The 14302-nt window shown below is 58.9% G+C and overlaps 1 protein-coding gene across 1 annotated transcript in view; it reads left to right on the top strand.

Moving 5' to 3' along the window:
• Positions 1-14302, top strand: part of LOC116957028 (uncharacterized) — an 86422-nt gene that overhangs the window by 51218 nt on the left and 20902 nt on the right. The window contains exons 12-17 of the mRNA XM_076055106.1: positions 895-1007; positions 1270-1573; positions 2356-2472; positions 3785-3861; positions 8828-8988; positions 9456-10387. Coding sequence (XP_075911221.1) covers positions 895-1007; positions 1270-1573; positions 2356-2472; positions 3785-3861; positions 8828-8988; positions 9456-10387 — 1704 coding nt within the window. The remainder of the gene's footprint in view (positions 1-894; positions 1008-1269; positions 1574-2355; positions 2473-3784; positions 3862-8827; positions 8989-9455; positions 10388-14302) is intronic.

Below are 14302 nucleotides of genomic sequence, written 5' to 3'. Positions count from 1 at the left end.
TCGCCTGGTACGCGGGAGGTCGTGGGTTCATTGTAGAGATGTTGACTACCTCGCCTGGTACGCAGGAGGTCGTGGGTTCAATGTAGAGATGTTGACTACCTCGCCTGGTACGCGGGAGGTCGTGGGTTCATTGTAGAGATGTTGACTACCTCGCCTGGTACGCGGGAGGTCGTGGGTTCAATGTAGAGATGTTGACCACCTCGCCTGGTACGCGGGAGGTCGTGGGTTCGATGCCGAGATGTTGACCACCTCGCCTGGTACGCGGGAGGTCGTGGGTTCAATGTAGAGATGTTGACCACCTCGCCTGGTACGCGGGAGGTCGTGGGTTCAATGTAGAGATGTTGACCACCTCGCCTGGTACGCGGGAGGTCGTGGGTTCGATGCAGAGATGTTGACTACCTCGCCTGGTACGCGGGAGGTCGTGGGTTCAATGTAGAGATGTTGACTACCTCGCCTGGTACGCGGGAGGTCGTGGGTTCAATGTAGAGATGTTGACCACCTCGCCTGGTACGCGGGAGGTCGTGGGTTCAATGTCGAGATGTTGACTACCTCGCCTGGTACGCGGGAGGTCGTGGGTTCATTGTAGAGATGTTGACCACCTCGCCTGGTACGCGGGAGGTCGTGGGTTCATTGTAGAGATGTTGACCACCTCGCCTGGTACGCGGGAGGTCGTGGGTTCAATGTAGAGATGTTGACCACCTCGCCTGGTACGCGGGAGGTCGTGGGTTCAATGTAGAGATGTTGACTACCTCGCCAGGTACGCGGGAGGTCGTGGGTTCGCCGCGATGGATGACCGGGAGCGCGCCTGACCGGTCCCTCGCCGCCTACCCCCCCCACCACCACCACCACCCCCCCCACTACCCCCCCACTACCCCCCCACCACCCCCCCCACAGGAGCACATGTACAACCACGAGGGAGTGAAACCTCACAAGTGTGCTGAATGCGACTACACCAGCGTCTACCGCAAGGACGTGTCGCGGCACGCCTCCATCCACAGCAAGGACCGGTAGGAGGGGGGAGGGGGAGGGAGGAGGGGGAGGGGGAGGGAGGAGGGAGGGGGGAGGGAGTGAGGAGTAGGAGGGGGAGGGAGGAGGGGGTTGGAGGGGAGGGAGGAGGAGGGAGGAGGAGGAGGCTGGAGTAGGAGGGGCGAGGGCTGCATCATCACGGCCACCCCCCCCGCGTGCCCCCCCCCCCCCGCGTGCCCCCCCCCCCGCGTGCCCCCCCCCCCGCGTGCCCCCCCCCCCGCCCCCCGCGTGCCCCCCCCCCAGGCCCCACGTGTGTGACCGCTGTGGGCGAGCGTTCAAGCGCGACACGCACCTCAAGAGCCACGCGGAGCTGCACGCCCGCGGCGACGGCGACGCCGGTGCCGGCGTCACCGTCGCCGCCGGCACCGGCGGCGACGGTGACGACGCCGGCGACGACGCCGGCGGAGCGGCCGCGGCGGCGGCGCTGGCGGCCGCGGCGGTGGCGGCCGACGGCGGCGGCGCCGCGGTTTACCGCTGCGCCGAGTGTGCCGAGGCCTTCCCGGCAAAGAAGCCTTACCTGGAGCACCGGCGGCGCGAGCACCCGCCGGTGAGTGGTGGTGGTGGTGGTGATGGTGACGGTGGTGGTGGTGATGGTGACTGTGGTGGTGGTGGTGGTGGTGACGGTGGTGGTGGTGGTGGTGACTGTGGTGGTGGTGGTGGTGGTGACGGTGGTGGTGGTGGTGGTGTCGGAAGTGGTGGTGGTGGTGGTGTCACTGGTGGTGATGCTGGTAACAGTCGTGGAGGTGGTGATGGTGGTGGAAATGATGGTGACTGGCGGTGGTGACTGGCGGTGGTGACGGTGGTGGTAACGGTGGTGGTGACGGTGGTGGTGGTGGTGACGGTGGTGGTGAAGGTGGTGGTGACGGTGGTGATGGTGGTGGTGGTGCTGGTGGTGACGGTGGTAAATGTGGTGGTGAACCCACGCGACGGGTCAGGATTCAAGCCACGACCTCCTGTGGTTAACTGCCACCATCACCGCCACCACCACCATGATCACCACCGTCACCACCACCACCACGATCACCACCGTCACTGCCACCACCACCATGATCACCACCGTCACTGCCACCACCACCATGATCACCACCACCATCACCACCACGATCACCACCACCACCACGATCACCACCGTCACCACCACCACCACGATCACCACCGTCACTGCCACCACCACCATGATCACCACCACCATCACCACCACGATCACCACCATCACCACCACGATCACCACCGTTATCGCCGCCACCGACCGTTTCACCGGCGGCTGCTTTTCGTGTCACCGGCTGGCCGGACGTGCCGTGACGTTCCGCCCCCCGCCCCCTCCCGCAGGCCCCGCGTAGCAGCGAGTATCCGTGCCCGGTCTGCCGCCGCGTCTACCCCATGCAGAAGAGGCTGACGCAGCACCTGAAGACGCACAGCGCCGAGAAGCCGCACATGTGTGACAAGGTGCGGCGTCGCCGGCTGTGTCGTCGCCGGCTGTGTCGTCACTGGCTGTGTTGTCGCTGGCTGTGTCGTCACCGGCTGTGTCGTCACCGGCTGTGTCACCAGCTGTGTCGTCACCGGCTGTGTCTTCGCCGGCTGTGTCGTCACCGGCTGTGTCGTCACCGGCTGTGTCGTCACCGGCTGTGTTACCGGCTGTGTCGTCACCGGCTGTGTCGTCACTGGCTGTGTTACCGGCTGTGTCGTCGCCGGCTGTGTCGTCACTGGCTGTGTTGTCGCTGGCTGTGTCGTCACCGGCTGTGTCACCAGCTGTGTCGTCACCGGCTGTGTCGTCGCCGGCTGTGTCGTCACCGGCTGTGTCGTCACCGGCTGTGTTACCGGCTGTGTCGTCACTGGCTGTGTCGTCGCCGGCTGTGTCGTCGCCGGCTGTGTCGTCGCCGGCTGTGTCGTCAACGGCTGTGTCGTCGCCGGCTGTGTCGTCACCGGCTGTGTCGTCACCGGCTGTGTTACCGGGTGTGTCGTCACTGGCTGTGTCGTCGCCGGCTGTGTCGTCGCCGGCTGTGTCGTCAACGGCTGTGTTACCGGCTGTGTCGTCACCGGCTGTGTCGTCGCCGGCTGTGTCACTGGCTGTGTCGTCACTGGCTGTGTTACCGGCTGTGTCGTCACTGGCTGTGTTACCGGCTGTGTCGTCACTGGCTGTGTCACCGGCTGTGTCGTCACTGGCTGTGTTACCGGCTGTGTCGTCACTGGCTGTGTCGTCACCGGCTGTGTCGTCACTGGCTGTGTCGTCACTGGCTGTGTCGTCACCGGCTGTGTCGTCACCGGCTGTGTCGTCACCGGCTGTGTCGTCACCGGCTGTGTCGTCACCGGCTGTGTCGTCACCGGCTGTGTCGTCACTGGCTGTGTCGTCACTGGCTCTGTCGTCACCGGCTGTGTCGTCACCGGCTGTGTCGTCACCGGCTGTGTCGTCACTGGCTGTGTCGTCACTGGCTGTGTCGTCACTGGCTGTGTCGTCACTGGCTGTGTCGTCACTGGCTCTGTCGTCACTGGCTGTGTCGTCACTGGCTGTGTCGTCACCGGCTGTGTCGTCGCCAGCTGTGTTACCGGCTGTGTCGTCGCTGGCTGTGTCGTCACTGGCTGTGTCGTCACCGGCTGTGTCGTCACCGGCTGTGTCGTCACTGGCTGTGTCGTCACCGGCTGTGTCTTCACCGGCTGTGTTACCGGCTGTGTCGTCACCGGCTGTGTCGCCGGCGGCTGTCACCGGCTGTGTTATCAGTTACCAACGTCTCCACCCCCCCCTCCTCCTCCTCCTCCTCAGTGTGGAAAGTCCTTCAAGAAGCGCTACACCTTCAAGATGCACCTCCTCACGCACATCGTCAGCGTCGGACACAGCAGGTGAAGGAGGTGGAGGAGGAGGTGATGGTGGTTGTGGTGGTTGTGGTGGTGGTGGTGGTGAGTGGTTGTGGTGGTGGTGGTAGGGGAGCGGTGGCTTCAGCGGTTGGCGCTTCGCCGCGCTACGAACCCGGCTACGACACGGTGACGATTATCTGAACCGGTCCCGGGCCTCCCCTAGGTCGACTCGGCCTCAAATGAGTACACAGTGTAGCGGTGTGTAGTAAACATCGCCACTGGGGGAGACAAAGGCGGCCGGGCGTGGTGCTGGCCACCCACCCCCTCGTGTGCCGTGCCGGCCTTCATAGGTGCTGCAGCTAACAGCACTTGCCCCTACAGCCCTGCTAGAGGCTACACGGGGGATCTTTGTCTTTTTTGTGGTGGTGGTGGTGGTGGTGGTAGTGGTGTTGATGGTGACGGTTGTGGTGGTGGTGGTAGTGGTGTTGATGATTAAACATTTAGGCTAGCCTGCCTTTGTCTTTTTGTGGTGGTGGTGGTTGTGGTTAATGGTTACCAGTACACAGGTGGTGGTGGTGGTAGTGATGGTTGTGGGCATAGTGGTGGTAGTAGTGTTGATGGTGGTGGTGGTGGTAATAGTGTTGAAGGTGATGGTGGTAGTAGTAATGGTAGTGGTGATGGTGTTTGTGGTGGTAGTAGTGTTGATGGTGACGGTGGTGATGGTAGTGGTGTTGATGATGGTGGTGGTTGTAGTGTGGATGGTGACGGTGGTAGTAGTATTGATGGTGACGGTTGTGGTGGTGGTGGTGGTAGTGGTGTTGATGATTAAACATTTAGGCTAGCCTGCCTCCTCCGGCAGGCAAGGCTGCGTTGGCTGGGTCACGTAGCCCGCATGCCCAGCCACCGCATGCCGAAACAGCTTTTGTTCGGCCGGATCGAGGCGGCTAAACGGGCGCGGCACGGGCTAGAGAAGAGATGGAGTGATGTGGTACAGGAGGACGTGGAGCTGAGTGCACTTGCCGATGACCGGTACCAGCGGTGTCAAGATCGGCCTCTGTGGAGGAGGCTCGTGAAGGACGCTACTGGGCAGTTGGAGGCAGTCGCCCTCCAACAACAACGGAGGGCGGAGGAGCGACGCTCACAACAACGAGCGGAGCGCCGGGTGGCTAAAGCACAGCAGGTTGGCACAGCAGGTTGGCACAGTAGGGGGCACAGGTGGTGCATCAGCCAGTCATCTCAGTCAGTCGACCCGTGGCATCTGCTGGGTCTGCCCCGTGACCTCCTGCCAGCGGGCGTTCGACACTTCACGTGGCCTCAAGGTGCACATGGCCTGGCACAAGCGTCGTGGTGACGTCACCGCCACTTAGTGGCGAATGGTTGTTGTTGTTGTTGGTAGTGTTGATGGTGGTAGTAGTGTTGATGGTGACGGTGGTGGTGGTAGTAGTGTTGATGGTGGTAGTAGTGTTGATGGTGACGGTGGTGGTGGTAGTAGTGTTGTTGGTGGTAGTGGTGATGGTGGTGGTGATGGTGGTTGTGGTGGTAGTAGTAATGTTAGTGATGACGGTGGTGGTGGTGGTGGTAGTGGTGACATGGTGGTGGTGATGGTGGTAGTAGTGACGACGGTGGTGGTGGTAGTGATGGTGTTAGTAGTGTTTGACGGTGGCGGTAGTGTTGACGGTGTTAGTAGTGTTTGACGGTGGTAGTAGTGTTGACGCTGGTAGTAGTGTTGACGGTGGTGGTAGTAGTGTTTGACGGTGGTAGTGTTGACGGTGGTAGTGTTGACGGTGGTGGTAGTGTTGACGGTGGTGGTAGTGTTGACGGTGGTGGTAGTAGTGTTGATGGTGGTAGTGTTGACGGTGGTAGTGTTGACGGTGGTGGTAGTATTGACGCTGGTAGTAGTGTTGACGGTGGTGGTAGTAGTGTTGACGGTGGTGGTAGTGTTGACGGTGGTAGTGGTGTTGACGGTGGTAGTGGTGTTGACGGTGGTGGTAGTGTTGACGGTGGTAGTAGTGTTGACAGTGGTAGTGGTGTTGACGGTGGTGGTAGTGGTGTTGACGGTGGTAGTAGTGTTGATGGTGGTAGTGTTGACGGTGGTAGTAGTTTTGACAGTGGTAGTAGTGTTGATGGTGGTAGTGTTGACGCTGGTAGTAGTGTTGACGGTGGTAGTAGTGTTGACGGTGGTAGTGTTGACGGTGGTAGTGGTGTTGACGGTGGTAGTGTTTGACGGTGGTAGTAGTGTTGACGGTGGTAGTAGTGTTGACGGTGGTAGTAGTGTTGACGGTGGTGGTGGTGTTGACGGTGTTGGTAGTGTTGACGGTGGTGGTAGTGGTGTTGACGGTGGTGGTAGTGTTGACGGTGGTAGTGGTGTTGACGGTGGTAGTGGTGTTGACGGTGGTGGTAGTGTTGACGGTGGTAGTAGTGTTGACAGTGGTAGTGGTGTTGACGGTGGTGGTGGTGTTGACGGTGGTGGTAGTGGTGTTGACGGTGGTAGTAGTGTTGATGGTGGTAGTGTTGACGGTGGTAGTAGTTTTGACAGTGGTAGTAGTGTTGACGGTGGTGGTAGTGGTGTTGACGGTGGTAGTGTTGACGGTGGTAGTAGTGTTGACGGTGGTAGTAGTGTTGACGGTGGTAGTAGTGTTGATGGTGTGGTAGTGTTGACGGTGGTAGTGGTGTTGATGGTGGTAGTAGTGTTGATGGTGTGGTAGTGTTGACGGTGGTAGGAGTGTTGACGGTGGTAGTGGTGTTGACGGTGGTAGTGTTGATGGTGGTAGTGGTGTTGACGGGGTTAGTAGTGGTGACGGTGGTGGTAGTGTTGACGGTGGTAGTAGTGTTGACGGTGGTAGTGGTGTTTGACGGTGGTAGTAGTGTTGACGGTGGTAGTAGTGTTGACGGTGGTAGTAGTGTTGACGGTGGTAGTAGTGTTGACGGTGGTAGTGGTGTTTGACGGTGGTAGTAGTGTTGACGGTGGTAGTGTTGACGGTGGTGGTAGTGTTGACGGTGGTAGTAGTGTTGACGGTGGTAGTAGTGTTTGACGGTGGTAGTAGTGTTGACGGTGGTGGTAGTGTTGACGGTGGTAGTAGTGTTTGACGGTGGTAGTAGTGTTTGACGGTGGTAGTGTTGACGGTGGTGGTAGTGTTGACGGTGGTGGTAGTGTTGACGGTGGTAGTAGTGTTGACGGTGGTAGTAGTGTTGACGGTGGTAGTAGTGTTGACGGTGGTAGTGTTTGACGGTGGTAGTAGTGTTGACGGTGGTAGTAGTGTTGACGGTGGTAGTAGTGTTTGACGGTGGTAGTGTTGACGGTGGTAGTGTTGACGGTGGTGGTAGTGTTGACGGTGGTGGTAGTGTTGACGGTGGTAGTGGTGTTGATGGTGGTAGTGGTGTTTGACGGTGGTAGTAGTGTTTGACGGTGGTAGTAGTGTTGACGGTGGTGGTAGTGTTGACGGTGGTAGTAGTGTTGACGGTGGTAGTAGTGTTGACGGTGGTAGTAGTGTTGATGGTGGTAGTGGTGTTGATGGTGTTAGTAGTGTTTGACGGTGGTAGTAGTGTTTGACGGTGGTAGTAGTGTTGACGGTGGTAGTAGTGTTGACGGTGGTAGTAGTGTTGACGGTGGTAGTAGTGTTTGACGGTGGTGGTAGTGTTGACGGTGGTGGTAGTGTTGACGGTGGTAGTAGTGTTGACGGTGGTAGTAGTGTTGACGGTGGTAGTAGTGTTTGACGGTGGTGGTAGTGTTGACGGTGGTAGTAGTGTTGACGGTGGTAGTAGTGTTGACGGTGGTAGTAGTGTTGACGGTGGTAGTGGTGTTGATGGTGTTAGTAGTGTTTGACGGTGGTAGTAGTGTTTGACGGTGGTAGTAGTGTTGACGGTGGTAGTAGTGTTTGACGGTGGTAGTAGTGTTGACGGTGGTAGTAGTGTTTGACGGTGGTGGTAGTGGTGACGCTGGTGGTAGTGTTGACGGTGGTGGTAGTGTTGACGGTGGTAGTAGTGTTGACGGTGGTAGTAGTGTTGACGGTGGTAGTGTTGACGGTGGTAGTAGTGTTGACGGTAGTAGTGTTGACGGTGGTAGTGTTGACGGTGGTAGTAGTGTTGACGGTGTTAGTAGTGTTGATGGTGGTGGTAGTGTTGACGCTGGTAGTGGTGTTGACGGTGGTAGTAGTGTTTGACGCTGGTAGTAGTGTTGACGGTGGTGGTAGTGTTGACGCTGGTAGTAGTGTTGACGGTGGTAGTGTTGACGCTGGTAGTAGTGTTGACGGTGGTAGTAGTGTTGACGGTGGTAGTGTTGACGCTGGTAGTAGTGTTGACGGTGGTGGTAGTGTTGACGCTGGTAGTAGTGTTGACGGTGGTAGTAGTGTTTGACGCTGGTAGTAGTGTTGATGGTGGTGGTAGTGTTGACGCTGGTAGTAGTGTTGACGGTGGTAGTAGTGTTGACGCTGGTAGTAGTGTTGACGGTGGTAGTAGTGTTGACGGTGGTAGTGTTGACGCTGGTAGTAGTGTTGACGGTGGTAGTAGTGTTGATGGTGGTAGTAGTGTTGACGCTGGTAGTAGTGTTGACGGTGGTAGTAGTGTTGACGGTGGTAGTAGTGTTGACGGTAGTGGTGTTGACGGTGGTAGTGTTGACGGTGGTAGTAGTGTTGACGCTGGTAGTAGTGTTGATGGTGGTAGTAGTGTTGATGGTGGTAGTAGTGTTGACGGTGGTAGTGGTGTTGACGGTGGTAGTAGTGTTGACGCTGGTAGTGGTGTTGACGGTGGTAGTAGCGTTGACGGTGGTAGTAGTGTTTGACGGTGTTAGTAGTGTTGACGGTGGTAGTAGTGTTGACGGTGATGACGACGGTGGTGGTAGTGGTGGTGACGACGCTGGTAGTGGTGTTGACAGTGGTGGTAGTGTTGACGGTGGTAGTAGTGTTGACGGTGGTAGTAGTGTTGACGGTGGCGGTAGTGGTGGTGACGACGCTGGTAGTGGCGTTGACGTTGGCGGTGGTGTTGACGGTGGCGGTGTACCGCGTCGCCCTCGCAGCTACAAGTGTGAGCACTGCGACTTTGCGAGCGACAACAAGAGGGCAGTCCTCAACCACCAGCTGGAGCACGCCAACGACAAGCCATACAAGTGTGAACACTGCCAGTACTGTACCAGCAAGGAGGACTTCCTCATCGCCCACGTCGCCATCCGCCACACCGGTCAGCCCCCGTGTCCCCCCTCCCTCCATCCCCTCCCTCCCTCCCCTCCTTCCCCTCCCCTCCCCTCCCTAACCTCCCTCCCTCCCCTCCTTCCCTCCTTCCCTCCCTCCCCTCCCACCGTCGCTACCGTCACCACCGTTACCACCACCACCGTCACCACCACCACCGTCGTCACCGTCAGCACAACCACTGTCACCGCCACCACCGTCACCACCACCACTGTCACCACCGTCACCACCGTCACCACCGTCACCACCGTCACCACCGCCACCGTCACCACCACCGTGACCACCGTCACCACCGCAGCGTCTCCCTCCCCCCCGCACAGGCGAGAAGCCCTTCCCCTGTGACCTGTGCCACTTCACCACCACTGTCACCACCGTCACCACCACCATTGTCACCACCACCACCGTCACCACCACCGTGACCACCGTCACCACCGCAGCGTCTCCCTCCCCCCCGCACAGGCGAGAAGCCCTTCCCCTGTGACCTGTGCCACTTCACCACCAAGCATAAGAAGAACCTGCGGCTGCACGTGGCCAGCCGGCACGGCGACGCCTTCGCCGCCTGGGTGGCCGGCCACCCCGACGAGCCGGCACGGCGACGCCGACCATTTTTCTCCTCGCAGCAGATCGAGGAGCTCAAGCGGCAGCATGCCCAGCAGCAGCAGCAGCAGGTGCAGCACGTGCAGCAGCAGCAGCAGGTGCAGCAGCTGGATGTGCAGCACATGCAGCAGGAGGACATGCAGCATGTGCAGCAGCAGGACGTGCAGCAGCAGCATCTGCAGCACCAGGACATGCAGCAGGTGCAGCAGCATGTGCAGCATCAGGTGCAACATCATGTGCAGCAGCAGGTGCAGCAGCAGGTGCAGCAGCAGGATATGCAGCAGGTGCAGCAGCAGGACATGCAGCAGGTGCAGCAGCAGGACGTGCAGCAGGTGCAGCATCAGGTGCAGCAGCAGGTGCAGCAGCAGGACGTGCAGCAAGCGCAGCAGGAGGACGTGCAGCAAGTACATCAGCTCGTGCAGCACGTGCAGCAGGAGGACACACGCCACGTGCAGCAGCAGCAGGACGTGCAGCACGAGCAGCAGCAGGAGGACACGCGCCACGTGCAGCAGGAGCGCACGCAGCAGGCGGGCGAGGAGCTGAAGCGGCGGCAGCTGGCGCAGCGGCACCTGCAGCAGCGAGCGCAGCAGATCGAGGATCTCAAGCAGCAGCTGGTGCAGCAGCAGGAGCGGGCCCAGCAGCAGCAGCAGCAGCTGCACCAGCTGCAGCACGTGCAGCTGGTGCAGCTGCAACAGCAGCAGCAGCTGGAGGAGGAGAAGGAGGATGAGGAGGAGGAGATGGAACTGGAGCATCAGCAGGAGGTGGTGATGGAGAGGAGTGTGGGTGATGTCGAGGTGAGAGCCTGCGTGTGTGCGTGCCTGTGTGTGTGTGTGCGTGCCTGTGTGTGTGTGTGTGCGTGTGTGTGTGTGTGTGTGCGTGTACGTGGTGTGTGTGTGGTGTGCGTGTGTGTGTGTGCGTGTGTACGCGTGTGTGCGTGTGTGTGTGTGCATGTGTGTGTGTACGCGTGCGTGTGTGTGGTGTGTGTGCGTGTACGTGGTGGTTGACACTTGGTGACTACGGTCCCAGTCAGGACAGCAGCCAGACTGCCTCTGACTGGCGACGCCGAGATGGCGAAGACTCCAGCAGCAGCGGTAGCAGCGGTGGCAGCGGCAGCAGCGGTAGCAGCGGTGGTAGTAGCGGTAGCAGCAGCGGCAGCAGCAGCGGCAGCAGCGGCTGTGGCAGCAGCAGCAGCGGCGGAAGCAGCGGTAGCAGCAGCGGTGGCGGCAGCAGCGGTAGCGGTGGCGGCGGCGGTGGCGGCGGTGGCGGCAGCGGCAGCGGTGGCAGCGGCGGCAGCAGGGGTAGCGGCGGCGGCAGCGGCGGTAGCGGCGGTGGCGGTGGTGGTGGCGGCGGCAGCGGCGGTAGCGGCGGCAGCAGCAGCGGCGCGACGGGGACCCCACTCCACACCACAGCCACGAGGTCCCCTCTCGGGGGTGTGGCCTGGCCACGCCCCCGGCCACGCCCCCGACCACACCCCCTGGCCACGCCCCCTTTCTAGAACCTACCAGCGGGTTCCCGGTGTGCCCCTTCCGTGACCTTTCCCCTCCATCCCCCTCTGGTCTGTCACGTGGCTCGCTGTCCGTCAGGGCTGCTGCAGCCAGCGCTATGCTGCTACGTGGCCGATTCGATGTCGCTACACGTGTGTACGTACGTGTGTACGTACGTGTGTGTGTGTGTGTGTACCTGTGTACATACGTACGTGTACGTACGTGTGTGTACGTACACATGTGTACGTACACGTACGTACGTGTGTACGTACGTGCACACGTACGTACGTGTGTGTGTACGTGTGTGTGTACGTACGTGTGTGTGTATGTGTGTACGTACGTGTACGTACGTGTGTACGTACGTGTGTACGTACGTGTGTACGTACGTGTGTGTGTGTGTACGTACGTGTGTGTGTACGTACGTGTGTGTACGTACGTGTACGTACGTGTGTGTACGTACGTGTGGGTGAGTTTGTGTGGGTGTGCAAAACAACCCCCTACCTCCTCGCGGTGCCGGACGGGCAACTCTGTTGTGGACAGTGCTGTGGGGGGAGGTCCAATTTTGATTGGCTCCTCCCCTCATGGCATCTGTGTCCACCACAGGGGCTAAACGGGGGCTCTGGACGGGTGCGAGGGGCTGATAACCCCTCCACCTTCAATTAATTACCACTAAACCGTGAATAAAGTATGTAACTAATAAGCTTGTGCCGGAGGCCGCCCCGGGGGGCCAGGCGTCTATGACGTCTCCTGGCCAAACCCCAATGGGCGGAGCCAGGACATCGGGGCTCCTCCAGAAACAACGAAAAGCCACTATGGGTGGCCATGTGGAATGTTCGAACGCTCACTGCGGAGGAGAGGCTGCCACTCCTCTGTCGGGAGCTGGACCGGTACCGCCTGAATCTATGTGGCATTCAGGAGGTCCGGTGGACCGGTTCTGGCTCCTGCCACCATGAGGGGTGGACGGTCCTCTACTCGGGGCAGCAGACTGCCAAACAACAGGGTGTGGCTCTTCTTTTGAACAAAAGAATGAAGGGGGCGTGGGAGCGTGGCGGTGAGGTGTGGGAAGCTGTAAGCCCCAGGCTCCTTTGGGCTCGCCTTCCCATCAACCGGAGGCGAGGAATGGTGGCCATGGTTACTTATGCCCCCACCGAAGATGAACATCCGTGGAAGGATGCAGGCAAAGCCGATGAGTCAGATGCCTTCTATGACCTCCTGTCACAGGTGCTGGCTAAAGTGGCCCCTCGGGATAGAGTCATCATGTTGGGTGACTTCAATGCCCGAGTTGGTCATGATGCTGGCACCTGGTCTGGAGTGATTGGAAGGCATGGGCCAGATCAGCTCAATAACAACGGTAGGAGGCTGCTAGATTTTTGTGCAGCCCATGAGCTTGTAATTACCAACACGCTGTTCCGGCATCGGCGCATCCACACAACATCATGGATGCATGCCGGGTCCAAGCAAGAACATCTGCTGGACTACATAGTGACGGACCAGTGGATGCGAGCCCATGTCCTTGACACCAGGACCTACCGTGGAGCTGATTTGCCCTCTGACCATCGACTAGTCATCTGTAAGATGCGCCTGCCATTCTTCCACTCCGGTGGTGGGTGTACACCCAGGACCCCATTCCAACCTAAAGTGGCCTGGTCTCAGTTATCTGATGAAAGTTGCAAGCGAGAATTTCATCATCGCTTGCGGCTGGGATTGGCATCGTCCCCGACTCCTCCTGATGTCGAGGGTAAATGGGCGAGGTTTAGGACTGTGACTCATGCAACTGCAATGGCTGCTTTGGGTACGCGGTCCAGACCTCCCCAGAGACCCTGGCTGACAGAGGAGGTGTTCAGGATGGTTGAGAAAAAGCGACAGGCCCACTGTCATCGGCTACAGAATCCCACGTCAGAGAATGAGGAGGCTTACCGCAGCCTTCGCTCGGAGGTTCGGAGGGCCATGAGGCGCTGCAAGGATGGGTGGTGGTCGCGGGTTGCTGAGGAGATGGAGTCTGCCTCAGTGGCCCGTGATCACAAATCTCTATTTAACTCCATCAAAAAAGTAACCTGCAGTGCCACACCTATTACCATCAGGGGAAAAAATGGTGATCCAATCTCCGACCCACAGGAACAGGTTTGCAGATTTGCTGAGCATTTCTGTGAGGTCCTGGGGGAGGGAAAATCCCTCAGCCAGGAAAACATCGTGGCACAAAGTGAGGATGATCCTGCTGAGGCTGCGGTGCCTCAAATATTGGAAGAAGTCACCCCCTGTAAGTGGCTGGCTGAGGTGCCATCTGTTGAGGAAGTACTGAAGGCGATCCGGAGTCTGAGATCAGGAAAGGAAGCGGGCAGAGATCTCCCAAGCGAAATGCTGAGGAAAGGTGGCGTTTGTTAACAGACTGCCCTCTATGACATCATAACAACAGTCTGGACCACTGGACGGGTTCCGCAGGGTTGGAAGGATGCCCTGGTGGTCCCCCTCTTTAAGAAAGGCGACCACACGGACTGTAACAACTACAGGGGCATCTCACTCCTCAGTGTGCCGGGAAAGGTCCTGGCAAGGATTATTCAACATCGCCTTGCCAGGCACGCTGAGGAGAGGCTTGCGGAGCCCCAATGCGGTTTCAGGAAAGGGCGGTCCTGCACAGATGCCATATTTTCTGTCCGTCTGCTACAGCAGAGGTGTAGGGAATTCCAACAAGACCTACATCTCTGCTTTATTGACCTGGTCAAGGCCTATGATACCATCAGTAGGCCTGGGCTCTGGGTTGTTCTTCGTGCTTTTGGAGTACCTGACCCTCTGCCCACGATCATTAAGGACCTTCACGATGGTGAGCGGGCCCGGGTAAAACTACGTGGCCAGGAGTCAGAGCCATTCCCTGTACACCTTGGGGTGCGACAGGGATGTCCTCTGGCTCCCACATTATTTAACATCTATTTTGACCACGTAGTTCGTGAAGCCTTCAATAGCTGTACCGGGGGAATCTCCATATGGTACAGATATAATGGGAGGCTGATCGATGCCCGGGTGCGGTCAAGAGATGGCTCCCTATTGCTCAACCACGTTATGTATGCCGATGATTTGGTAATAGCTGCTCATTCAGAGGAGGAGTTGGAGACGCTGCTGCTGAGACTGGAGCGTGCCACTAAGAGGTGGGGCCTTACCATCAGCCCCACCAAAACTAAGCACCTGCCTGGGTATTTTGTACCATCGGACACTCCACCCCCACAACTCCCA

The sequence above is a fragment of the Petromyzon marinus genome, chromosome 69, assembly GCF_048934315.1.
Source record: "Petromyzon marinus isolate PM22_M1 ecotype Great Lakes invasive population chromosome 69, UKy_Petmar_22M1.pri1.0, whole genome shotgun sequence".
In the NCBI taxonomy this organism is placed as follows: domain Eukaryota; kingdom Metazoa; phylum Chordata; class Hyperoartia; order Petromyzontiformes; family Petromyzontidae; genus Petromyzon; species Petromyzon marinus.
Note: the sequence above shows the minus strand (reverse complement) of the source record. Positions and strands in the feature narration are given on the sequence as shown.